At 39.5% G+C, this 27,758-nt stretch overlaps 1 protein-coding gene across 3 annotated transcripts in view; it reads right to left on the bottom strand.

Annotated features, from left to right (window-relative positions):
* YEATS2 (YEATS domain containing 2) overlaps positions 1-27,503 on the bottom strand; it is a 116,512-nt gene extending 89,009 nt beyond the window's left edge. The window contains exons 1-4 of one of the 3 annotated variants that reach the window (XM_047874250.1): positions 27,319-27,503; positions 5,068-5,185; positions 1,388-1,485; positions 748-840 (exon numbers count right to left, since the gene is read on the bottom strand). In XM_047874250.1, the coding sequence (XP_047730206.1) occupies positions 748-840; positions 1,388-1,485; positions 5,068-5,167 (291 nt within the window). In that variant the 5' untranslated portion in view covers positions 5,168-5,185; positions 27,319-27,503. Of the gene's footprint in view, positions 1-747; positions 841-1,387; positions 1,486-5,067; positions 5,186-16,764; positions 16,859-27,124; positions 27,191-27,318 lie in introns of those variants that run through there. The other 2 variants (XM_047874252.1, XM_047874251.1) reach the window with 2 other exon arrangements.
* Between the last annotated feature and the right edge of the window lie 255 nt (positions 27,504-27,758).

The raw sequence follows: 27,758 nt of genomic DNA, 5'->3' as shown, positions 1-27,758 counted from the left end.
TCTCTCTCTACCCCTCCCCCATTCTTGTGTGTGCGTGCACGCTTCTCTCTCTCAAAAATAAACAAACATTAAAAAAATTTTTTTTTAATCTTTAAAAGATATTTTGGGGACAACTGGGAAAATATGAATATGGACTGGTTATCAAATAATATCAGGAAGTCACAAAAGAATGTCCTTTAGGAAATAAATGATTTAAGTACTTAGGGGTGAAGTGTCATGATGCCTGGAACTTATTTTCAAATGTTCTAGAGAAAAATAAATAAAGCAAAATGTTAAAGTATGGAATCTAAGCATGCATAAACAGGTGTTTATTTCACCTCTTCAGTGTACTTGAAATTTTTCATAAAGACTGGGGGAAAAAAAATCAGGGTTTCCTGAATAAGGTATATATACTGAAACTACAAATTGCTGTTCATTAGGAAAATCAATCTACCTATAATTTGCTCCAAAGCCAACCATAACCAAATGAAGAATAAGGCAAGAACAGGGTCTCATTCAACTTTGTATCTGCAAATCCTAGCAACAGTGCTGAATATTAGTTGGAAAAGGATTAAATAAAAAGGCAAAAATGTTACTTGGGATTATTGACAGTTTATGTATTTTCCCAGGAAGGGAGGCGAGGCTTCTTGAATTCTGAAGGCCAATACAAGATACGTTTCAAAGGCAGGAATTTCACATTAACACTGATTTCCCCTTCATACAACAAATATGGATGGCCAGAAATGATTGTATATGAGGAAAACTTACCTCAGAAACTTTTAGAAGGCCTGCAGAAGCATAGTAGTTGGCAACAATGCAGGCACGAAGTTTATCCATCATCCTTCTTGCCTCAATCAATCGCTACAAACAAATGTTAACTCATTAAAAAAATGGAAATGACAGAAGAGATACACTATAAAAATTTTCATAAAATAAGAAATACAAATGACCAAAAGTTCAATTTCTCTAATAAGCAAAGGAAAGCAAAAACATGACTATTTCTACCTATCAAACTGGCAAAGGATTGAAAAGAATGACAAAAGCCAATGTTTGCAAGAGAATATAGACATGTTAATATGAACATCTGTGGGTATATATGCATATTCACTGAGAAACGTCCATAAAGAAACTGGGCACAAGAGCAAAGAAGAATTATGTTTTGGGATGGAATTTCAGGTAATTTTTTTTCATTATGTTTTCCTGCAGTTTCATTTATAGAAAAAAAAAAAAATGCCTTTTTTCCAGAATGAGAAAACTCTTTAAAAGAACGGCAAAGGGAAAAAAAACATAATTTTATCTCAACAGATCTTTTTTAATTCATCATGTATAGATTTTTTTTGCAATAGCTTTGTTGTTTTTTTAAATTTATCACCATTTTTTAAATATATCACCATTATCACCATTATACCTGGTCGATGACTTCAATCTCGTGTTCCTTATTCTTCATTTCAAGTGCAAATTGTTCCTTAATAATAGTCTCAATCTTCTGCACAGCAGCATCTCGAGCTGCAAAAAGAACATAAAATAATCCAAGGTCTAATTAATCAGTGACTGTCTTGATTTAAGTCAGCATGCAACAGAACAAACCCAGAAACAATGACTCCTAAGTGGAGAAACCTAGTGGCTGTCACCTTAATCAATGATGAAAAGTTAACATCACTAATACAGGGACAAACTGACCTCATGTGTTTTCTAACATAATGCAATGTCATCACTCTATGCCGTTCTGGTGAAAAATGCTAAATCTAATCACAGGGAACATCAAACAAACCTAACTGAAGGATATTCCACATAGTAACTGGCTTATATGATTCAAATATTAGAGTCAAGAAAGACAGAAAGGTTGAGGAGATTAGAGATATGACAACAAAATGCACTGTGTGATCCTGGACTGGATCCTGGAGAGGGGAAAACCGTTATAAAATACAATACTGGGACAGCTAGTCCCTGTTATTCAAGTGTTGAATATGGACTATAGGTTACACAATGTAATGGATGAATGTTAAAATTTCCTGCTTCTGATAATAGTACTATGATCACATAAGAGAATCTCCTTAGGAAATAACACTGTGTTTACAGGTGTCCAACTTATTCTCCAACGATTTAAAAAGAATGATGTGCATATATACCTGAATGCATGCATTTGTGCGACTGTGTACGTGTTTGTGTGTGTGTGTGTGTGTGTGTTTGGGGTGGGGGAAAGACTGATAAATCAAATAAGGCAAAAATATAAACAACTGGCAAATTAATCTGGATAAAAGACATGCAAGTATTCCTTGCAATTATTCTGTTTGGAATTGTATCAAAATAAAATTACTGGGGAAAAAAAATGAAATCTATTAAAATTCCAGGAGAAACATTTGTTGACCTGTGAAAAACCACAGTCCAAGGACAAAGAAAATACAGTTAGCTAGAGGGGAGGCAGTCTGTGATATAAGAGCAGTTCATAAAAAGGCATGTAGCTTCCTTCTGTAGAGAAGGATATGGCAAGCAATTCAGCAGTTTCTGATCACAACTACATAAAGGAATAAGCAAATAAAGAATTCAAAAGTAAAGAAAATGCTTCTACTCCTGAAGCTAGTATTACACTATGTGTTAACAGGTATTTAGGGGTGCCTGGGTGGCTCAGTCGGTTAAGCGGCCGACTTCAGCTCAGGTCATGATCTTGCAGTCCGTGAGTTCGAGCCCCGCGTCGGGCTCTGTGCTGACAGCTCAGAGCCTGGAGCCTGTTTCAGATTCTGTGTCCCCCTCTCTCTGACCCTCCCTCGTTCACTCTCTGCCTCTGTCTCAAAAATAAATCAACGTTAAAAAAGAAAATTAAACAGGTATTTAAATAAAAACTTAAACAAAGAAAGAGAAAAGGAAAGAAAAAAAGAAAAGAAAATGCCTCTAAATGTGATAGAATTCAGATGATGACTACTCAAAATAATATGCAACTCAGAGTCTAAAATATCAGATACAAGAGAAAAAAAAAGAGCCAAATGACTGCTTGAAAAACCTGGAATTTGGGGGCAGCTGGCTGGCTCAGTCAACAGAATATACAACTCTTGACCTTGGGGTTGTAATTATGTTCAAGCCCCACTTTGGGTGGAGAGATTACTTCAAAATAAAATCTTCAAAAAGAAAAAAAAACCTGGAATTTTGCAAAAGGATTCTGTGTTTAACATGAAAAAATGATGTTCACCCATGTTTTGAAGTATATGAAAAATTGCAGAGAAAATTTGGATACTCTGATGGGCATATCAGTTTCTCATTGTAAAACATGCCATTATATGGCAACTTCAATGTTGCCATTAAACTTCAATGTATACTAGTAATGGAATAAGAGAGCATTCTTGTGGATATGTCTGCATGGAAGCAAATGACTGATATTTCTCATCATGAAAAAGAAAAGTATTTTCTAGTATTATTATATATATGTCCCCGTCTGTAGAAACCACCAGATACTCTTAGGGAAGGCTGAAAAGTCAGAAACTGTGATCACTGAAGGCTATTTTATCATAAGCTCCTCAGAAAGAAACGCTTCTAAATTATCCCTTTCATGGAATAAATAAAAACACAAACAACAAACAAAACAATATAAGCAAAGGGAAGCATCCTACCAAATCTACTTTGAGAAAAATTCTGAAAAATAAAAACATGGCTTGGGATTAGGCAGAGAGTATGGACATCAAAAAGAAGAGTAGCAAACTGTCTTTCAGTAAGAAAAAACCATCCCTGCTTAGGCTGAGTATCTGGGAACTTACACTAGATTTAAACTGAAATTATGATGTTTACTAAAACAATCAGTTTTTCCTACTCTTAGTTTTCTTTAAAAAAAAAAAAAGTTATGCCATGTGATGCATTTGAGTAATGGATATAAGTTTCACATTTATTTGGCTTATTACAGAAAGGAAATGACTTTTCCTTATAAATAAAATTACAACTGAATGAGGGGAAAGGTTGAAGTGAATGAAATGGTTTCATTATTTGGAATTCAATTTGATAATTTTTGGTCCACAAAGACTTTCTGTGGTACATATGACTTGACTGCACTGAGAGAGACAGGAATTTTCTTTCACTACTTCAATTCTAGCAGCACTAATCTTTGTGGAGCTACAACACTTTATGACTTGGCTGCTTCTTTACCCAGCTGTAAATGTTAACTTACATGGACTTACTATTTAAATAAACGGTAATGAATTTCAGCAATAATTTAAGAACTCAAATTCAGGGGCACCTGGGTGGCTCAACTGGTTAAGCATCCGACTTTGGCTCAGGTGATGATCTTGTGGTTTGTGAGTTCAGGCCCGCATAGGGCTCTCTGCTGTCAGCATAGAGCCTACTTTGGATCCTCTGTCCCCCTCTTTCTCTGCCCCTCCCCCACTCACGCTCTCACTCTCAAAAATAAACATTTAAAAAAATTAAAATAAAATAACTCAAATTTAGCAACTTTTTCTGAGAGAGCTTAAAACATTCTGGGTAGCTACACACAGTTGATGATTTGCTCTTCAACCATATGGGCAAGTAGTTTAATGCCCCTTAACTACTGGCAACTAAGTGCAGGAGTTAAACTAGATCACTATTTCTCAAATATGTATCATTCGTATACCACCTTTAAGTTACCTACACCACATCTGAGAACCCTATGAAACACCTAATTAACACAATTAATATTTTTACATTATTTTAGCCTCATCCTAAGCAAAAGTAGTCACAAAATTACAAGTTTGATGAGACCATCATCTTTCCAATAGACATTAAAATAATATGCAACAATTACAATAAAAAACTTAACCCAATGTACCACCTATAATCATCTACCACACTGCAGTATACATATTATAGGACTTTATGGTTATACCTAACACACAACGATAACTAAAACTTACAGCCAGTCTCATTACTGACACTTCACTGTCTACCTGATTGTCTTCCTGGCCTCTTATGTCACAAATGGCGTATTGCTATTAACAGAGCACTTAACTAATCCCTCTTCAAATTATATACAGCAGTGGAAATGCATTTTGTTTTAGTTTCTGTAAATCTTATAGGGAGGCAGATCTCAACAAAGAAATAAATAATTTCCTAAGGGAGGTGAATTTCTACCTGAATTCTCAATTGCTTTATGCCGCTTATTTGGAAGGGCCACAGATACATCCTCATAATCAGGGTCGGTTTCTTTGATTGTCCGCTTGATTCCAGACATCACGACATTCGTTCTTCACTGTGAAGTAATAATAAATAAACAAGTAATAATAAATAAACTGTTTGATGCTAGTACTTATAAATACATGTATACACATATATAAAGGGAATAAATATTACATAATTCTGATAATTCATAAGTCTCTGTAAACACGTACATATCCCTGTTAAAGTCAAGAGCATTAACTACCTTCAAAGGTTCACTTTAAGGAAAAAAGTCATCATCATCTGTTAGAAAGCATAGGTTTGCCTTTCAAGAGAAAATCCTTTAACAAGGCAGCACACTACTCAGGCTTTTTAAAAGGGGCCAGTCTTTCAATGAAGGGCACTCATAACGAAAGGAAAGAAACCAGACTCTGATGACAACATGGTTAAAGCCCAAATAGCTTTGGAATTCACAATGCATCTACCATATTACAAAATGAGAGGCACCTGGGTGGCTCAGTCAGTTAAGCATCTGACCTCGGCTCAGGTCATGATCTCACAGTTTGTGGGTTTGAGCCCCTCGCCGGGCTCTGTGCTGACAGCTCAAAGCCTGGAGTCTGCTTCACATTCTCTGTCTCCGTCTCTCTCTGCCCTTCCCCCGCTCACACTCTGTGTGTGTGTCTCTCTCTCAAAAAATAATAAAATAAAAAATTTCTTAAACTTAAAAAAATGAGCAATATATATAGTTAAGCTCTCAATAAATAATTTATCATACAAATCCTCTTTCTGCTACTTAAACGTGTCTGCTACATAACAGGTACTCAATAATATTGATCATTTATCATTATTCATAATAAACACAGACTTATATTAAGACAGCAAGTTTGCAATCTGGTAAACAAGTCCTATGTACACAGGTCTTTGAGTAAAACAATCCCATAAATCTTCCAGGTCTGCACTGTCCCAATACATTAGCAACTACCCATATGCTGCTATTTGGTGTTAAGTAAACTTAAAAATTAAAAAAAATAAAGTTAGGGGTGCCTCAGTGGCTCAGTCAGTTAAGTGTCCAACTCTTGATCTTGGCTCAGGTCATGATCTCATAGTTTGTGGGTTCAAGCCCCACATAGGGCTCTGTGTTGAGGGTGCAGAGCCTGCTTGGGATTCTGTTTCTCCTTCTCTCTGCCCCTTCCCCTCTTGTTCTCTCTCACTCTCTCTTTGCCCACCCTCCCCCCACCTCCCCACCACCGCTCAGTCCCTCCCTCCCTCTCAAGATAATAAACATAAAAAAATAAAGTTAATTCAAAATTCAGTTCCTTTCTTCACATTTCAATTTTTCAATTTCAGAACTAGCCACATTTCAAGTGCTCAATAGCCGTCAGTAGTTTAGAGCTACAATATTGGACAGTGCAAATAGAGAACATTTATATCACTGCAAAAAGTTCTACTGGACCTTGTTCCCCTTCTAAACTGTGTTTCATTGAGCATTTATTAATATTTCATGAGTTGATTTAGGAAATGCTGTCCACATCAGCACTGTCCAAAAGATATATAATGTGAGCCATGTATGGAATTTAAAATTCTCTAGCAGTCACTTTAAAAAAAGGAAAAAGAGGGGCACCTGGGTGGCTCAGTTGGTTAAGCATCAACCAAGTCTCTTGGTTTCGGCTCAGGTCATGATCTCATGGTTTGTGAGTTCAAGCCCCACATCGGGCTCTGTGCTGCAGGCGAGGAGTCTGCTTGGGATTCTCTCTCCTTCTCTCTCTGCCCCTCCCCTGCTCACTCACTCTCTCAAAATAAATAAACTTAAAAAAAAATTTTTTTTTTTTTTAAATGAAAAAGAGGGGAGTCTAGCTGGCTCAGTCAGTAAAGGATGCAACTCTTGATTCCGGGGTTGTTTGAGCCCCACATTGGGCTCAAAGAGATTACTTTAAAAAAAAAGGGGGGGGGGGGCGCCTGGGTGGCGCAGTCGGTTAAGCGTCCGACTTCAGCCAGGTCACAATCTCTCGGTCCGTGAGTTGGAGCCCCGCATCAGGCTCTGGGCTGATGGCTCAGAGCCTGGAGCCTGTTTCCGATTCTGTGTCTCCCTCTCTCTCTGCCCCTCCCCCGTTCATGCTCTGTCTCTCTCTGTCCCAAAAATAAATAAACGTTGAAAAAAAAAATTAAAAAAAAAAAGGGAAAAAGAAATGGGTGAAATTAATTCTAATAATATTTTTGCTTAACCAATGTACCCAAGTTTTACATTCTTATCTTTGTGCTAAGTCTTTAAAATCCAGTGTGTATTTTACACTTCTAGCACATCTCAGTTTGGACTAGCCACACTTCAAAGGCTTAGTACCACCTGTGCCTAGTGACTCCCTTACTGGGCAGCAAGGGCCTACTGATACAGTATACAGATTAAAAAAAACAGGTCTAGGGTGGTTACATGAGTTGCCATGTCATAGAGCATAATCCATGACACAGAAAAGAAAGAGCTCCCTGATTTCCAGACCTGTGTTCTACTGCTAATGGTTATTTACCTAACCAAAAGAAAAATACACAATATGTATTTATTGAGACAATAAAAAGAGTGTGTTTTTTGTTTTTTGTTTATTTTACACAGAGAGTGTGAGCAGGGGAAAGGGGCAAAGGGAGAGAGAATTCCAAGCAGGCTCCACACTCAGCACAGAGCCTGACGTGGGACTCAATCCCACAGTGCTGGGATCACAATCTGAGCCAAAATCAAGAGTTGGATGCTCAACTGACTGAGCCATCCAGGTGCCTTGAGGTAATAAAAAGTTTCAAAGTAAAATTAATAAAAATAAAATATTAACCCAAAAATTTTGACTCAGTTAAAATAGAAATAACAATTTAAAAGTTTCTTGGCTTAGGGGTGCCTGGCTGGCTCAGTCAGTGGAGCATTTAACTCTTAATCTCAGGGTTGTGGGTTTGAGTTCCACATTGGGTGTAAAGATTACTTAAAAATATTTTCCTAAAAAAAAAAAAAAAAAAAAGTTTCTTAGCTTAGTCCAGTTCTTTCATCCATCCCAGAGACAGGCTTACTTGAATCAGATGGGAGAGAGACCCATTATGTAATGATATATATTTAAAACCTAGATCTAAGAGATCATTTTTCCTGTAATTGCTACCTTGTGTAATATCACTAAGCTTAAAAATGTTCAAAAATCTTTAGCATTTATAAATATCCTGAATCAAGCCATTTAATGTTTGTTCACTATCATTACATAACTGCTTTAATTTAGGCCATAAATGAATCTTTACTTTTATAGAGGCCCTGAATCCAACTATTATTTTCTGTTTTTAAAGCTTATAGGGGCACATGGTGGTTCAGTTGGTTTAAGCCTCTGACTTCAGTTCATGTCATGATCTCACAGTTCGTGAGCCCCACATCAGGCTCTCTGCTGACAGCTCAGGGCCTGGAGCCTGCTTTGGATTCTGGGTCTCCCTCTATCTCTGCCCTTCCCCTGCTTGCACTCTGTCGCTATCTCAAAACACAAACATTAACAAAATTAAAAAAAAAAAAAAAAGTTTATAAAAAGTGACACATAATGGGGCACCTGGCTGGCTCAGATGGCAAAGCATGCGACTCTTGATTTCAGGGTTGTGAGCTCAAGCCCCACTTTGGGTGTAGAACTTACTAAGAAAAAATAAAACAAAATAATAATAATAAAACATTTCTTTGAAAAGTAAGAAGAAGGTCGCATTTGGTCTGCAACTAGTTTTAGACAACCTGAAAAAAACCTTGGGTCACTACATGAAGAATGCATTCTAGGGGCACCTGGGTGGCTCAGTCAGTTGAGTAGCCGACTTCGGCTCAGGTCACTATCTCGAGGTTCTTGAGTTTGGGCCTCAGTCAGGCTCTGTGCTGATAGCTCAGAGCCTGGAGCCTGCTTCAGATTCTGTGTCTCCCTCCCTTTCTCTCCCTCCCTTGCTCATGCTCCCTCTCTCTCTCTAAAATGAATAAAAACATTAAAAAAATTGTTTTAGGGGTGCCTGGGTCGGGCTCAGTCGGTTAAGCATCCGACTTCAGCTCAGGTCATGATCTCGCAGTTCGTGAGTTCAAGCCCCATGTCCGGCTCTGTGCTGACAGCTCGGAGCCTGGAGCCTGCTTCAGATTCTGTGTCTTCCCCACCCTCTCTGCCCTTTGCCTGTGCACACACACACTATCTCTCTCTCTTAAAAATAAACATTAAAAAAATTTTTAATAAAAAAAGAATACATTCTAAAAACAAAAGAATACATTCCTAAAAATCAATAAACCTCATTCTTTCTTCTTTAATGCAGACGGGAAAAAACACACCTCCTATTCTCCAATAAACCTAGAAGCACAGACAGACACATCCCAGCAGATCTCCAAATCTGTTTCTGCACCACACCATTTCCTTGGTGACCACCTGTCTCCTACAGCTTGCCAGAGCCTTATGGGATTATTCTGTAAAGATGAGTGAGTCCAGCATCATCTTCACTCATCCATTCTATGGACTTCATAATCTGAATATTCTCCTCCTACTTCCCAAGAGTAATTGCGGCTCCTCCCCAGAAAGGCTGGGGATCCTTGAAGAAAACAATATTTTATTTCACCTTCACTTAAGCGATAAAGCAAAACTCTTTCACTTTTGCTCTAAAACTGGGGAAACAGAAGGGAAAAAAGAGAAGAATTTGTAGAGAGGTTGGGGTGGGTAAGGAAGAAACCCCCAATGAGTTAACCTGTGCTGCCAAGGTTATTCATATTTCATGCAGCCTATGTAAGAAAGCTTTTCCTGTCATATTTGGGCATAAATTTGGGCCTCCAAAAAACATGTTTAGGAAGATTTAGGTCCACACTGGGAACTTTTTAATAATTCAGGTCTGCTTCTGTCTAGCAAGAACAATACTAAAGTATACACATGCCACATTCAAGTATACACTAGCTAAGCTAGGCACAAGTGCTGAGGCATGCTCTCACCATGATGTAATAATGCATGAATGGAATGTGTAACAAATGACCCATGGTCATATTAAGTTTTGGATTCTTGTCTGACTTTGAGATTTATGAAAAGAAAATTATGAACAGTTGCTAGATATTATCAGATTCAACTTAGAAACAAAATGTCCTACTAATTTTCTCTGGTTTTGAATCAGATGAAACTAAAAGAATAAGGAGATGGTAAATGTGAACTGGTAAAAAAAAAAAAAATCTGTTACTGTTTATAATTTGACTTTGAGAAAAGATTTTCTCCATACCATGGGACCAACGCCAAACACAGAAACATAGAGAAACATACATAATGCTGATTCCTCTAATTTAGAATTTTTATCTCACTGAAACAGACTCATTATAAAAAGTGAACGTCTTTCCAGCGGGGAGGACCTCTCCATAAGAACATACTCCTCACAAAGGACCTCCTCTATTCATCACTCCCGGAAGAGAGGAGGAAGCACAAGAAGCACCTGGTTCAGAGCCCCAACTCCTATGTCATGGATGTGAAGTGCCAAGCATGCTACAAAATCACCATCCTCTTAGCCATGCACAAACGGTAGGTTTTGTGTGTTGGCTGCTCCACTGTCCTTTGCAAGCCTACAGGAGGAAGAGCAAGGTTACAGGAAGTTGCTCCTTCAGATGGAAGCAGCACTAAAAGCAGCCTGAACCAAGATGAGTGGAACACAATCCCAATAATCACATTTTGTTTTGTTTTGTTTTGTTCTTAAGTAGGCTCTACACCCAGTGCAAAGCCCAATGCAGAGCTTGAACTCCCAACCGTGAGATCATGACCTGAGCTGAGATCAAGAGTCAGAAATCTAGGGGTGCCTGGGTGGCTCAGTCACTTAAGCATCCACCTGTTGATTTCAGCTCAGGTCATCATCTTGAGGTTTGTGAGTTTGAGTCCCACGTCGGGCTCTGCACTGACAGTGCAGCTGCTGCTTGGGATTCTCTCTCTGCCCTTCCCATGTGTGTTCTCTCTCTCTCTCTCTCTTTCCCTCTCTCTCTCAAAATAAATAAACCTTAAAAAAGGTTCACAAAAAAAAAAAAAAAAAAAAAAGAGTCAGACACTTAACCGACTGAGCCACCCAGGTACCTCAGCAATAAACACATTTTGGATTAAAAAGAAAAAGGTAAACATTGTTGGGGCACCTGGCTGGCTCAGTTGGTAGAACATGTGACTCATGATCCTGGGGTTGAGTTCAAGCCCCACATTGAGGGTAAAGCTTACATTAAAAAAAAAAAAAAGTGGGGATCTAGGTGGCTCAATCGGTTAAGCACCCAACTCTTGACTTCAGCTCAAGTCATGATCTCAGGGTTCATGAGATCAAGCCCCACATCAGGGTCTACACTGACAGCACAGAGACTGCTTGAGATTCTCTCTCCCTCTCTCTTTACCCCTCCCCGACTTCTACACACACACTCTTTCAAAATAAAAATATACATACACACACACACACACACACACACACACACACACAAGTAAATGATGTCAATTTAAACTTAAAAAAAAATACATATTTTCCCCTACATACAATGTAAGAAAGCAAAACTACCCTATCATACCTGTTCAAATAACAAGTCTGAGTTCTTGAAAAAAGTTAAAGACCAAAAGCAAAACTGAACCTGGTAATGTTCTATCTTTAAATATGAAAGAAAAAATAATTTTAAAATGAAACTGTATAATTAAAAATACAATTATGTAATACAGTCACCAGAAATTCTTAGTAAAAGATCTTAGTTCTTATGTCACAGCATACCCAGTCCTACAATCCTGTCTTGCAAATAATTTTACAAGATGTGGCCAATTCTGGGGAAAGGAGTAAAATCTTATAAATAAGGTCCTTGAAAAATTTGCAATGTACTTTGTGAGGTATCTTCTCAATATAAAATTCTATGATCCTCATGCATTTGAATCTCATCAGAACCCTGAATTTTGTGCTCACTCAAGACCAACTTTTCACATCTGATTTAAAAGGGGAGCCAGGGAGGAGCAGTACAATCATTTTCTACCTGATTCCATACAGACAGATGTTTCTAAGATGTTAATAATGACTTTATCATTCTTTGGCCCTATCCTTTCTAAATTCTTCATTTCAAACAAAATGTTTTCCCCTTTGTAAACAAGACAACCAATGTTTCTTTATTAAATATCTGAAAGAGAGAATCTACAATCCATTCTTCTCTATTAGCCAAAGAAACATTTGAAAATGTCTGTAAAAAACAAAACGGGGAAAAAAAATTGGAGGGGTACCTGGCTGGCTCAATCAATACAGCATGCAACTTTTTTTTTTTTAATGTTTATTTATTTTTGACAGAGAGAGACAGAGACAGAGAATAAGCGGGGGAAGGGCAGAGAGAGAGGGAGACACAGAATCTGAAGCAGGCCCGAGGCTCTAAGCTGCCAGCACAGAGCCCGACACAGGGCTCAAACTCACAGACCGTGAGATCATGACCTGAGCCGAAGTCAGACGCTCAACTGACTGAGCCACCCAGGTGGCCCAATACAGCATGCAACTCTTAATCTTGGGACTGTGATTTCAAGCCCTATGTTGGGCATATAGATTACTTTAAAAAAAAAAAAAAAGAGGAGAATGGATAAACAAATTGTGTATACCCAATGAACTCCTGATCTAAGCAAGAACAGAAATGAATCTCAAAATCATCTTGGCAAGTAAAAGAAGCCAGACACAAGAGTACATATGTGAATGATTCCACTTATACGAAGTTCTAGAACAAACTAATCTATGGTGAAAGAAAAGAGAGTAGCTGTTCAGGTGCTGGTGGTGGGGACTGACTGGGTGGAGTAATAAAGGAACTTCCTGGTGTCAGAGAAAATTTTTTATCTTAATAAGAGTATGGGTTGCATGGGCATAAGCAATGTGAAAATTCACCCAAAAGTACACTTAAAATCTGTGCATTTCACTGTATAAATTACAGCTCAACTTACAAAAGGGCTATAAAAATATTTATCTCATCATGTCATCCCCTGCTCAAAACCTTCCAGTGGCTTCCCACAACACTTAGAATAAAATCACACTCCTTACCATGACCTACAAGATCTTACATGAATTGGGCCCTACCTCCCTCACCATCCTTCACCATTAGCATCAAGACACACTGGTTTTCTTTCTGTTCCTCAAATACACCTCAATCTTTTCTTAGGGTTTTTGGTTTTGGTTTTGTTTGTTTTTTTAATTTTTTTTACGTTTATTTTTAAGAGAGAGAGACAGAGAGACAGAGAAAGAGAGAGAGAGACAGAGTATGAGGGGGGAGGGGCAGAGAGAGAGGGAGACACAAAATCTGAAGCAGGCTCCAGGCTCCACAGTGTCAGCAAAGAGCCCAACACAGGGCTCGAACTCACCAATCATGAAATCATGACCTGAGCCTAAGTGGGACGCTTAACCAAATGAGCCACCCAGGCTTCTTTTTAAGTAAGCTCTACACCCAACATGGGGCTTGAACTCACAACCCTGAAATAATCATATGCTCTACTGACTGAGCCAGCCAGGTGCCCCTCCTTAGGGTTTTTGGACTTCAGGCTCCCTCTACCTGGAATGCTCTTTCCCCAGGTTAGCTTCACTAGATCTCAGGCTCAAATGCCCACCTTATCAAAGGCCTTCCTTAATCATACTATTCAACACAGCTTTCCCCATGTTCTCCTTCCAAAGTTCCTGGAAGCTCACAATAAATTATTTCCTAAATAAATAAAGGTATAACTTAAATATATGCCAAAATATGAATACCCAAGGGAACATACCTACCAGCCTTCAGTAACTTTCATCACTCTTGCCTAATACTTACAAATCTATTTGATAATGTTACATTTCCAAAGGTATTATAGCTAAATTTTAAAAATAAAGGGATGTGCAAATTTATTATACACAAGCACATCCAGATGAAGAGATAGCTGGCATGGCATGGTTAATAACAAATAGAATCATTTAAGGCAAAAAAACATTTAATATAATAAAGATTATGTTACTAAAGAACACAATCATAAAAATGTCATAAACTAGACATCAAACATCAAAACATACAAAATAAACCTGAAGTACAAGGACAATTTAAGAAAAATCACAATCATTACAAAATAATCAGAACATATGTCTCTCAGAAATTTAAAAGATCAAGAAAACAACAGATAAAAATACAGAGTATACAGATAATGCAATTTACAAGCCAGATTTAACAGCTACATACAGTTCTGAACACAACAGAGAATACTGTTTAAAATATCTATAAAAATTCATTGAAATTGAAACATAAGATAGAACATAAAGAAAGTCACAATTATTACAAAACATGGAAATGTTATGGGGCACCGGGGTGGCTCAGTCGGTTGAGTGTCCGACTTCAGCTCAGGTCATGATCTCGCAGTTCATGAGTTCAAGCCCCACATCGGGCTCTGTGCTGACAGCTCAGAGCCTGGAGCCTGCTTCAGATTCTGTGTCTCCCTCTCCCTCTGCCCCTTCCCCGCTCATGCTCTGTCTCTCAAAAATGAATAAATGTTAAAAACATGGAAATGTTACAGCCATATTCTCTGATCCTAACAAAATTAAATAGGAAATCATTAACAAGAACTCACTATGATATGGAGAACAAGATACTCTTCTAAGTTTGTTTATTTTTTGAGAGAAAGAGAGAGAGAGCGAGAATGAGTGAGCTCACAATCAGGAGAGGGACAGAGAGAGGGAAAGAGAGAATCCTAAGTGGGCTCCGCGCTGCCAGCACAGAGCCCAGTGTGGGGCATGCACTCACGAATGAGATCATGACTTGATCGGAACCCAAGAGTCGGATGCTTAACCAACTGAGCCACCCAGGTGCCCCAACAAGATACTCTTCTAAATAACTCATGGCTCAAAGAGAAAATTAAAATAAGAGTATTTTAAAATTAGCAACAAAGAGAACATAATATTTCTAAACCTAAGAAGATGTGGTCAAAGGCATCAGCAGCGAAAAATGACAGACCAGTTTTCATTAGTGAACACAGACACAAATCCAATCCAGCAGGGTATTTAAAAAATAGAAAAATATGGGGCGCCTGGGTGGCACAGTCGGTTAAGCATCCGACTTCAGCCAGGTCACGATCTCGCGGTCCGGGAGTTCGAGCCCCGCGTCAGGCTCTGGGCTGATGGCTCAGAGCCTGGAGCCTGTTTCCGATTCTGTGTCTCCCTCTCTCTCTGCCCCTCCCCCGTTCATGCTCTGTCTCTCTCTGTCCCAAAAATAAATAAACGTTGAAAAAATAAATAAATAAAAATAAAAAATAGAAAAATAACTAGACTTATTTTTTTTTTTTAATTTTTTTTTAGTGTTTATTTACTTTCAAGATAGGGAAGAGCATGAGCAGGGGAGGGGCAGAGAGAGAGACACAGAATCCACAGCAGGCTCCAGGCTCTGAGCCGTCAACACAGGGCCCGGAGTGGGGCTCGACGTGGGGCTCGACATGGGCCTCGAACTCACCAACCGTGAGATCATGACCTGAGCCGAAGCCAGATGCTCAACCGACTGAGCCACCCAGGCGCCCCGACTTATTTTATTTTTTTTTTTTTTTTAACGTTTGAGAGAGAGTGCTCATGCACACCCACATGAGCCAAGGGTTGGGGCAGAGAGAGGGAGAGAGACAATCCCAAACAGGTTCCACGTTATCAGTGTAGAGGCCAAGGCAGGGCTGGACCTCATGAACCTGTGAGATCATGACCTGAGCCAAAATCAAAAGTGAGACGCTTAGCTGGGCTACCCAGGCACCCCTAGAAGCTTTCATTACCAGCAATAAACAAAGTATTTAGGAGATTCAGAAGCAAGGTGATTTGCAATGCACATGTCTAATGTTGAACCTTCAGGAATATATTAATGCCACTAACTTTCAGTAATCCAAGTATATATGATCCATTTCATAAATTATATATTGGGAATTAAATGTAGCAGCTTTTAGGAGCACCTGGGTGGCTCAGTCAGTTGAACACCCAACTCCTGACTTTGGCTCAGGTCATGATCCCAGGGTTGTGGGATAGGGCACCTCATCAGGCTCTGCACTGAGCATGGAGCCTGCTTAACATTCTAAAATTAAAAAAAAAAAAAAAAAAAAAGCTATACTGAGAAAAATCATTTGCATAAAGAAGTCTTATCAAAAAAATCAAAATAAAGGGGCATCTGGCTGGCTCAGTTAGAAGAGCATGCAACTCATATCTTGGGGTCATGAGTTCGATCCCCATGTTGGGTGCTAAAAAAATAAACTTAAAAATCAAAATATATTTCAATGTCAACTTAAATTTTTTCTTCTGAAGATTAGTCATAGAACTGTCATCTCTCACTGACAAAGGTAACTGAAAATATACACAAATAATTTTCTCCCCAAAATCATGCTTTTTTTTTTTTTCCACAATACAAGCAATCTGAAGTAGCTTATACAAAAGACTCAGATCAAGGGAAATCTAAAAGGGAGAAGATTCGGTTCTGATTTAAGTTGGTACTGACAAAAATTCTGTATCCTAATTGTTCTAAGATCTTTTACACAAGACCATTTGAATACACTCTCATTTCTTGGTCAACATAATTACTGTTTCTTCAACTCATCTGGTATGGGGGCAGGGGGGAAGGTCTTTTAAGTAAAAACGATCACAATTTTACACTGGACCAGAATGGTGGGGAGCTGATGGGAGGTCAGTTCATGGCATCATACTGACATGGGCTATTCCCAGTATAAGGGTCACCTGGCTGGCTCAGTGAGTTAAGCATCTGACTCTTGATCTCAGTTCAGGTCTTGATTTCAGGATCATGAGTTCAAGCGCTGTGTTGGGCTCTCACACTCGGCACGAAGCCTATTAAAAAAAAAGAAAAAGAAAAAGAAAAAAAGTCCCTGGAACATGATCTTGTGCCCAGGGATATCTCCCAGTATGACATGTAAAGAGCTGAGCAAAATGGAAAAGCTAGATAGCTGAGCTCAAAAAAAATTATATTAAGTATTATATATTTCCAGGTCAAAAACACATACTTTCCATTAATAAATGAAACTGCTAAAGACCATATAAGTTGCTATAAAGGTCAGCCCCAGGATTCATGCAGGCCAATACTTGGTCTCCAATGTGCAAAGCAACGTGAAAGAAAATCTAGAATAAAACAACTATTCTAAAGTATCCATGCCACTGCTTCTATCCATTAGTGCAACAACTGGAGAGCTGGCCTTAGGAAGCTTTACCCTTCCTTTACTCCAGGACTTCAACATACACTTTCTCTGGACAGAGTGACCTACATGAGCTGTTTAAAGGTTTTGAGATACTTAAAGCAAATTCTTAAGTTGACAGAAGGGAGACACCATATAGGGGTACCTGGTTGGCCCAGTTGGAGAAGCATGTAACTCGTGATCTCAGAGTCATGGGTTCGAGTACACAGTTGGTTGGAGACTGCTTGAATACATAAACTTAAAAAAAAAAAAAAAAGAGAGAAAGAAACAAGGGAGGGTACATAACCTTCCAATGACTTCCCTGGTGTCACTTTCAGACAAAGATCACTGGAATAGTCTGAAATGACAGCTGATTTCATATGAGAATCCTGTTTCAATTGTGAAGCCCTAAAAGTTTTTTTTTTTCCAAAAGAAGCAAAAGGAAACAAAGCTGGTCTACAATTCCAGGTTGAAAAAGGAAGGGACTGGACCAGATCAAGATTGTGTCAAACTCTTGGACACAGTCACTGAGAATACATAAACTGAGCCAAATCTTGCACACTTCACTAAGTAGGGATTTTTCACTGGAGTTTTCAAATGGACAACGACAACACATTCTATGGGGATAAGTCTCATGCTTTTCCATGTGAAGCTGAGATTCTTAAAAGGAAACAAGCAACTTAAAAAGGGGACATTTTTTAGAAACTGGTTTTTTCTTTAAATCAACACTCTCTAGTCTAAAAAACTATTTATAAAAATCTACCTACTGATAAAAATTTTCTGGAACCAGATATAATGATGGCTGCACAACTTTGTGAATCTACTAAAAGAAAAAACACAGAGTTTTACACTGTAAACAGTGAATTTTACAGTATGTGAATTAGATCTCAAAAGTCATTATAAAAAATAACAATGATGGGGCGCCTGGGTGGCTCAGTCGGTTGGGTGTCCGACTTCAGCTCAGGTCATGATCTCACAGTCCATGAGTTCAAGCCCCGCATCGGGCTCTGTGCTGACTGAGCTCAGAGCCTGGAGCCTGCTTCAGATTCTGTGTCTTCCTCTCTCTCTGCCCCTCCCCTGCTCATACTCTGTCTCTCTCTGTCTCAAAAATAAATAAAAACATTTAAAAAAAAAAAATAACAATGATGGCGTACCTCACTGGCTCAGTCAGTGGAGCATACAATTCTTGATATTGGAATTGTAGGTTCAAGCCCCACAATGGGTGTAGAAATTACTTAAAAAAAATAAAATCTTGGGGCACCTGGGTGGCTCAGTCAGTTAAGCGTCTGGCTTCGGCTCAGGTCATGATATCACGGTTTGTGAGTTTGAGCCCTGTGTTGGGCTCTGTAATGACAGCTTGGAGCCTGGAGCCTGCTTCTGATTCTGTGTCTCATTCTCTCTCTGCCCCGCCCCCACTTGTGCTCTAGTCTCTGTCTCTCAAAAAATAAATAAATGTAAAAAAAAAAAATTAAAAAATAAAATCTTAAAAAAGACAAACCCAGGGGCGCCTGGGTGGCTCAGTTGGTTAAGCGGCCGACTTCGGCTCAGGTCATGATCTCGCAGTCCGTGAGTTCAAGCCCTGCGTCAGGCTCTGTGCTGGCAGCTCAGAGCCTGGAGCCTGTTTCAGATTCTGTGTCTCCCTCTCTCTGACCCTCCCCTGTTCATGCTCTGTCTCTCCCTGTCTCAAAAATAAATAAAACGTTAAAAAAAAAAAAAAAGACAAACCCAATATACATTAACCTTAAACAAAAATCTATTTACAGATTATCCTTCCCCAAGTACATGAGTGCATGCTATATGTGCATTTACAAAGGGGCAGAGCCATCAGTTGGGTAATCAACATTAGGAAGACTAATGCTCACATCATGCATTAGGAAGCTCCCCTGCTCACACACACACACTCTCCCTGTCTCTCAAAATAAACAAATAAACATTTAAAAAAGAAAATTTGTGGGATGATACATCTTTACTATCTTGATTGTGGTGATGGTTTCACAGGTGTATAAATAAGTTGAACCTTCCCAAATTACACATTTTGTGCAGTCTGTAGATGCCAATTGTACCTCAATGACACTTTAAAAACATAAAACTTTCGAATACAGTCTGCCAGAAACACACAAAGTATAAACAATGAGATCCCTCATTCACTGTGGGTGGAAATGTAAAATGGTGCAGCTGCTGTGGAAAAGTTTGGCAGTTCCTGAAGAAGTTAAACAGAACTGGGGTGTCTGGCAGGCTCACCTGGAAGGACATGCAACTCTTGATTTCAGGTCATGAGTTTGAGCCCCACATCGGGTGTAGAGATAACTCAAAACAAAAACAATAAAACCTAAACTTAAAAAAAAAAAAAAAGTGGGGTGCCTTGGTGGCTCAGTCAGTCAGATGTCCACTCTTGATTTCAGCTCAGGTCATCTCATGGTTCATGAGTTCCAGCCCCACATGGGGCTCCATGCCCTGCTTGGGATTCTCCCTGCTCCTCCTGCACTCTCTCTCTAAAAATAAATAAACTTTAAAAAAAAAATTTTTTTTTAAGTTAAACAGATTTACTATATGACCTAGCAACTCCATTCTTAGGTATATATCCAAGAGAACTGGAAACACATGTTCACACAAAAAGTTACACCTAAATGTTCATAATAGCATTATTCACAATAGCGAAAAAGTATAAACAACCCAATATCCATGGATTGATGCCTGGACAAACATAATGGGGTATATTCAGACAGGAGAGTATTACTAAGCAAAATAATGAGGTACTGACACATGCTATATCACAGACAGACTGAATGTATCATGTTAAGTGAAAGAAGCCAAATACTAAAGGCAATGTGTTATATGATTCTATTTATATGAAATGTACAGAAACAGGCAAATCCATAGACTCAGTGTGGTTGCCAGGGGATGAGGGGAGAGGGAACAAGGACTGACTGCTAATAGGTACGGGGTTTCTTCCTGGGGTGATGGAAATACTTTGGAATTAGATGGTAGTAATGGTTGCACAACCTTGTAAATATACTAAAAACCATTAAATTATACACTTTAAAATGGTGAATTTTACATTAAGTGAATAAGTCAATTTTAAAAAATATATGTACCCTCAAAGTAATTTTTTATAAACAAAATAGAGAACAATCACCAATGTATTCATTAACTCAATGACTAAAAACATACAAATCAAGAGTAACTCCCCTTGGCATTCTCCTCACCCTCAGCCTTTATTACCAACACATAACACATCTCCCCCATCCCCATGCACCCCCACAGTTCGTTCTTCAGATAAACAGAATAAACAATCCTTGGCTGGAGAACTAGTTCTACCTCTCTTTGTCTGCAGTCATCAAAGTTCGAATGCCTGAACATCTCATGCCTGAACATCTCACAATTACCTTTCAATGGATTCATATTCACCTCTACCTTCTCTCTTGCTTACTGAAATGCTATTCGACTTTCAAGAAATCCAATTAAATTCCAACTCATCCATGAAATGCACTCCAGCCTTCAGAAACTTTTTTTTCCTAACTCCCACAAAACAGATGTTACAGGCACAATTTGCTTCATAAGCCTTGTTTTCTGAGGGAAAAATGTACCCACCACTTGGTAGCAGTGTGGAAAACACTTGGTAGCAGCCACCACTTGGTAGCACTGTGGAAAACAGGATAAAAGGGGGCCAGGATTAAAGGTAGGGAGATGGGGGTGAATTTAAGGATTGGCAGTGAAAATTCAAATAAAAATCTCTGGTTAAATAAGAAGAGAATCCTCTTTCTGAGAAATCTATCCTAAGAAACTGCTCTCAATTTACTCATATGTGAGCTGCACTTACAGATCTATAGTTTAAGTGTTAGTTCTCCTCTTCCTGTATATTTTATAATAAAAAATTGGTAGTAGTCGATGACAAATTATAGTGTATCCAATGAATGAATACGAAGGGTTTTTAATATGGAGGGATATGATCTTATATGTAAAAACCCTAAATATTCCACCAAAAAAAACTGTAATAAATTCAGCAAAACATCAGGATATAAGTCAACACACAAAAATCAGCTGCATTTCTATACTCACTAAAAAATCTGCAAAGTAAATTACAAAAACAATTCCATTTATAACAGCATCAAAATGAATAAAATACAGTTGACCCTTGAACAATGCAGGCATTGGGGGCACCAACCCCCACACAGTCAAATCCATGTATAACTTTTGACTCCCCCAAAACTTAAATACTAACAGCCAACTGTTGACCAGAAGCCTTACCGATAACATTAACAATTAACAAATATTTTGTATAAGTATTATATACTGTATTCTCACAATAAAATAAACTAGAGAAAAAACTAAGAAAATCATGAAGGGAAAACACATTTACAGTACTATACTGTATCCAAAGAAGTCCACATATAAGTGGATCTGCACAATTCAAACCCATGTTGTTCAAGGGCCAACTGTACTTAGGAATTAACCAAGGAAGTCGAAGAGTAATACAATGAAAACTATAAAAAATTGCTGAAAGAAATTAAATACAACACAACTGAATGGAAACATATCTCATGTTTACGGATTGAAAAATACTGTTTAAAACTCAGTATGACCCAAAGCCATCTACAGATTCAATGCAATCCCTATCACAATCCCAATGACATTTTCCGCAGAAATAGAAAAACCCATCCTGAAATTCATATGGAATTTCAAGGGACCCTGACCAAAACAATCTTGAACAAAACTGAAGAAGTCACTCCTGATTTCAAAACTTACTAGAAGCTACAGTAATCAAAACAGTTTGGTACTGCCATAAACAGAAATAAACAGACCAATGGAGAAGAGAGCCCAGAAACAAAGCCTTGCATATATGGTCAAATGATTTTTGACAAGAGTACCAAGACCATTCTATGGAGAAAGAATAGTCTTTTCCACAAATGGTGCTGGGAAAACTGAATATCTACACGTGAAAGAATGAAGTCAGACCCTTAACAACACATACAAAAATTAACTCAGAATGGATCAAAGGTTTATTTTATTTTATTTTTTTCAACGTTTATTTATTTTTGGGACAGAGAGAGACAGAGCATGAACGGGGGAGGGGCAGAGAGAGAGGGAGACACAGAATCGGAAACAGGCTCCAGGCTCTGAGCCATCAGCCCAGAGCCCGACGCGGGGCTCGAGCTCACGGACCGCGAGATCGTGACCTGGCTGAAGTCGGACGCTTAACCGACTGCGCCACCCAGGCGTCCCTGGATCAAAGGTTTAAATATAAGACTTAAAACAACAGAACTGTTAAAAGCTTCACAACATTGGATTGCCAAAGATTTCTTAGATAGGACACCAAAAGCACAGGTTTAAAAAAAAAAAAATAGACAAACTGGGCTTCATGAAAATTTAAAAATTTTGGGGCGCCTGGGTGGCGCAGTCGGTTAAGCGTCCGACTTCAGCCAGGTCACGATCTCGCGGTCCGTGAGTTCGAGCCCCGCGTCAGGCTCTGGGCTGATGGCTCAGAGCCTGGATCCTGTTTCCGATTCTGTGTCTCCCTCTCTCTCTGCCCCTCCCCCGTTCATGCTCTGTCTCTCTCTGTCCCAAAAATAAATTAAAAACGTTGAAAAAAAAATTTATTTTTTTTAAATTTAAAAATTTTGTGCATCAAAAGACACTATCAACAGAGTAAAAAGACAATTCACAGAAAGCTAAAATATTTGCAAATCATACATTCAATAAGGGATCAACATCCAGAATATATAGAGAGAACTAGTAAAACTCAAAGCAACAAAAACTTGACTTAAAATAGACAAGATTTGAATAAACATTTCTCCAAAGGTATACAAATGCCCAATAAGCACATGAAAAGATGCTCAACATCACTAATATTAGGGAAAAAAGTACAAATCAAAACCTCAGTGAGATTATTACCTCACACCCATTAGGATGGCTATCAAAAACAAACAAACAAAAAAACCCCCCAGAAAACAAGTGTCAGCAAGAATGTGAACTGGAACCCTTGTACAATGTTGGTGGGAATATATGAATATACGTGCAAGCCACTATGGAAAAGTGTGGTAGTTCGACAAAAAACTAACAATAGCATTACTGTATGATCCAATAATTCCACCCCTGGTATATACAAACCAAAAGAACTAAAAGCAGGACCTTGAAGAGGTATCTGTATACCCATGTTCTTAGCAGCATTATTTATAAGAGCCAAAAGATGGAAGCAACCCAAGTGTTCATCAACAGATGAATGGGGAAATAAAATGGGATATAGACATACACTGGAATATTATTCAGCCTTAAAAAAGGAAAGTTCTTTACTAAAAGAAAAACACTGATTCAAAGGGAAACATGTGCCGCTATGTTTATAGAAGAATTATTTATAATAGCCAAGATATGGAAGCAGCCCATGTCCACTGATGAATGAAGAAAATGTGATATATATAAACACAATGGAATATTATTCAGCCATAAAAAAGAATAAAATCTTTCCATTTGCAAGGACATGGATGGACCTGGAGGTTATTATGCTAAGTGAAATAAACCAAAGAAAGGCAAATACCCTATGATTTCACTCATGTGAAACTGTTAAGAAACAAATGAGCAAAGGGGAAGAGAGGAAGAGAGAGACAAACCAAGAAACAGACCCTTAACTATACAGAACAAACTGATGGTTACCAGAGGGGAGGAGGTGAGGGGATGAGTGAAGTAGGTGATAGGGATTAAGGAGTCACTAGTCCTGATGAGCACGGTGATGTATGGAATTGTTGAATCACTATATCCTACACCTGAAACTAATATAACACTGTATGTCAACTGGAATAAAAATTAGTTAAAATAGGGGAACCTGAGTGGCCTCAGTCAGTTAAGTGGCCAGCTCTTGATCTCAGGGGTCCTGAGTTCAGCCCCATATTGGGCTCCAATGCTGGGCATAGAGGCTACTTAAAAAAATAAAAATGATTTAATTAATTAAAATATGTAATTTTTTTTTAAAGGAAGGAAATTCTGACATATGCTACAACATGGATGAATCTTGAGGGCATTACGCTAAGTGAAATAAACCCATCAGAAAAAGACAAATACTGTATGATTCTACTTACATGAGGTACTTAATGTAGTTAAAATCAATCACAAAGACAGAAAGAATGGCGGCTGCTATAGGGACTAGAAGAAAGGAGGAATGGGGAGTTATTGTTTAATGGGTATAGATTTTCAGTTTTACAAGATGAAAAGAGTGATGGAGATGAATGGTGGTGATAGTTGCACACTGTTACAAATGGATTTAATACCACTGAACTGCACACTTAAAAATGGTTAAGGTAGTAAATTTTAGGCTATGTGTATTTTACAATTGAAAAAAAAAAGCATATATAGAAGTTAACCATGTATTAACTTGGGATCAGACATGTCTCTCCTGATGGAGCATATATAATAAACTCATTTATTCCCAGAAAGGAAAAATACTTAAGGGGGAAATTCTGCAAGCTCTACGTAAAACTACATGTTTTCAATATCTAAAAGAACTCTTGACAATCAATTCCCAAAAGTGATAAACACAAAAAGATACAGGACAGAAACAGAAATTCACCAATGACCAATATATGTGAAAAATTTTTGAAACACACTAGTAATCAAGGAATAAAATACTAAACAAGACACCATTTTTCACCTATCGAATTTAGTTGTGGAGCAGATGGAAATAAGGCATCTTGAAGAAGGCCCAGGTTTTTGTAATTCACACTCATTATCTTCACTTACTCAAGCCGCAATCAATTATTCCAATCTAGTTTCCACCTCCTACTTCTAGAACACTGGATAATAATACCAATGACAAAGGGGGGGTGTGGGTGGCTCAGTCAGTTGAACATAAGTGACTTCAGCTCAGGTCATGATCTTGCGGTTTGTCAGTTCCAGCCCCACACCGGGCTCGCTGCTGTCAGTGCAGAGCCAGCTTGGGATCCTGTCCCCCTCTCTTTGACCGTCCCCCGCTTGCAATATGTATGCTCTCTCTCTCAAAAACAAATAAACGTTTAAAAAATAATAATAATAATACCAATGACCAGGGGTGCCTGGCTGGTTCAGTCAGTGAAGCATGAGACTCTTGATCTCTGGGTTGTGAGTCAAGCCCCATGCTGAGTGTGATTACTTAAAAATTAAAAAAAAAAAAAAAAAAAAAAAAGTAATACCAGTGACCAAACCAACAACCTCCAAAACCAATTAAACATCTCAGAAGCAAGGATGGACCAATTCTCTGTCTTCTGTGAACTTATTTTTCTTGGTTTCCATCACACCAGTCTTTTGCTCCCCTACCTACCTCCTCCCCCCCCCCCCCCCCCCCCACCACCTACCTCACTGGCTATTTCTTCTGTCCTGTGTTCAATCTTCTTCCTCTACTACATCTTGAAGTACTGGGGGGACCAAGTGCCAATTTTCATTTCTCTATACTTTTTACCTTGGTGATCTCATACAGTCTATACCTTTCTATATCATCTATGTACTGAGTACTCCAAATTTTTATCTAACAGCTCTTGGCTCTCTCTTCCATGAGATCAAAACCTGTTCACCCAATTGCTTCCTCAACTACCAACTTCACAACTGATATGCATCTCACATTTAATACACCCAAAATAGATCTCATGATTTTTCCCACCTCAAACTTCTGTTCCATTCTTCTCCCTCAGTAAATGCCACCATTTATCATAGTTGCTCAAAACAAATACCAAAAAGCAAAGAATTCTCAGGGAATGCAGCTGGCTCAGTGAGTAGTTGGTAGAGCATGCGACTCGATCTCTCAGCGTCATGAGTTCAAGCTCCACGTAGGGCACAGAGTTTACTTAATTAAAAAATAGATATATATATATTTTAAAAAGCAAAGAATTCTCCCATTCCCTCATCAATCCACTTCCAAGTCTTGTTCATTCTACCTCCAAAATATTTTCAAATCTTTCTACTCTTCATCCCTGCCATGGACCTAGTCCAAGGTACTGCAAACAGCCTCCTAACTGATCTCCCAGCTCCTCACTCTTGCCCTCTTCCTCCACATAGCAGTCATATTATGCTACCTGCCTTCTTAAAACCTTCAAAGGATTCCTATGAAAACTAAATTCCTAATCAGGGCATTATCTGCTCCTATCTTTGAAAGAATATACACAACCAAAAATATACAATAACATCTCTAGGCAGTAAAACTATGAATACTCTTCCTCATTTCGCTTGTATTTTTAAACTTTTCTATGATGAATACTTGCTTATTAAGAGGAAATGATATTGTTGAATACTGTGTATTACATCGCATTTTTACACCTTAAGGAAAAAAGAAAATGGAAAATTTAGGTAAACTCTAACTGTAACTGTTATAAGCTTAGATGAAAATACTAGCAAACAAACATTGTTAGAATGATGTGTCAGGGCTATGGGATTATCGGTGATATTTTCCTCCTCTACTTTCTATTTTATAACATAATTACACTCACAACAGAAAAAAAGATTACGAGATAAACCTCATTCATTGTCTTCTGCAATCTGGCCACAACCCACCGAACCAGTCTTTCTTCCAAGTACTCACTTTCCCAAGCTTTCCACTCTAACCTCGCACTGTCTCACACATCTGGTGCTTTAACTCGGGCATATCCCTGGAAGATCCTCCAACCTTTTTAAATCCCACTCCTGCTTCACAAGGGAGGGGGGCGGTAAGGATGGCGACAGGTTGGAGGTAGATTTCACCGTTCTTGTTGGTAGATCCACAACTTGCTGGTACCGGAGCCAAATCTCATTTCCGATCCCATCACAGGCCACCAAGCTTAACATCCTGAAAGCTCCGGCCACTGGGGCTCAAGGGACCCCATCCCCGCAGAGAGCACTGTGCCCCTTAGAAAAGGACCCCCCCACACAGCCAAATCCCAGGTTGCCGCTTCGAAGACTCCTCCGACAGACACACTCACCGCGGAACCAGCCTGCCCCTCCGGTCCTCTTCCATCCGCAGTCACTCGCTCCCCCCCTCCGCTCCGCCCGGGACCGCGCGGCCAGCCGGGTGGGGGAGGGGAGCGCACGTGCCCGCGCCGCCCCCGCCCAGACAATGCCCGGGAGAGCGGAGCGCGCGCCCGGCCGGCCGGAACCCGCTCCCGCCAACACTCACCCTTGCCGGGTCTCCCGCCGAAGCGCAGGGCCCGCTGGGCGCCGCGAGAGGACACGAGGAAGGTGCGAAAGCGGGCGAAGCTCCGCGGAGCCGCCCCGCCACGAGGCCCCAGCGACCCCAGAGCCCGCGGAAGCACAAGGCTCGGCGGAGCCCGTCCGTCCCTCCCTTTCGGCCCCGCACGTCAGCAGCAGGGGCGGGGCGGGACGCGCGCGGCGGCGGCGCGCGCGCGCGCGCGCGCGGCCCCCGGGGCGGAACTTGCAGAGATGTGGGCGGGGCCAGGACTCCAGCTGGTGCTGGGGCCGAGGCTGGCCGGGCTGGAGCTGTGGTTGGCGGTGGCCCAGACTCTGATCCCGGCCGGTGCTGCCGCACTGCCTGGGGAGTATGGATGTTGGTTCTGGCAAAGGCACCATCATCATTTATCATTTTCCTCCCTAGAAGAT

Source organism: Prionailurus viverrinus, chromosome C2, assembly GCF_022837055.1.
Source record: "Prionailurus viverrinus isolate Anna chromosome C2, UM_Priviv_1.0, whole genome shotgun sequence".
In the NCBI taxonomy this organism is placed as follows: domain Eukaryota; kingdom Metazoa; phylum Chordata; class Mammalia; order Carnivora; family Felidae; genus Prionailurus; species Prionailurus viverrinus.
Note: the sequence above shows the minus strand (reverse complement) of the source record. Positions and strands in the feature narration are given on the sequence as shown.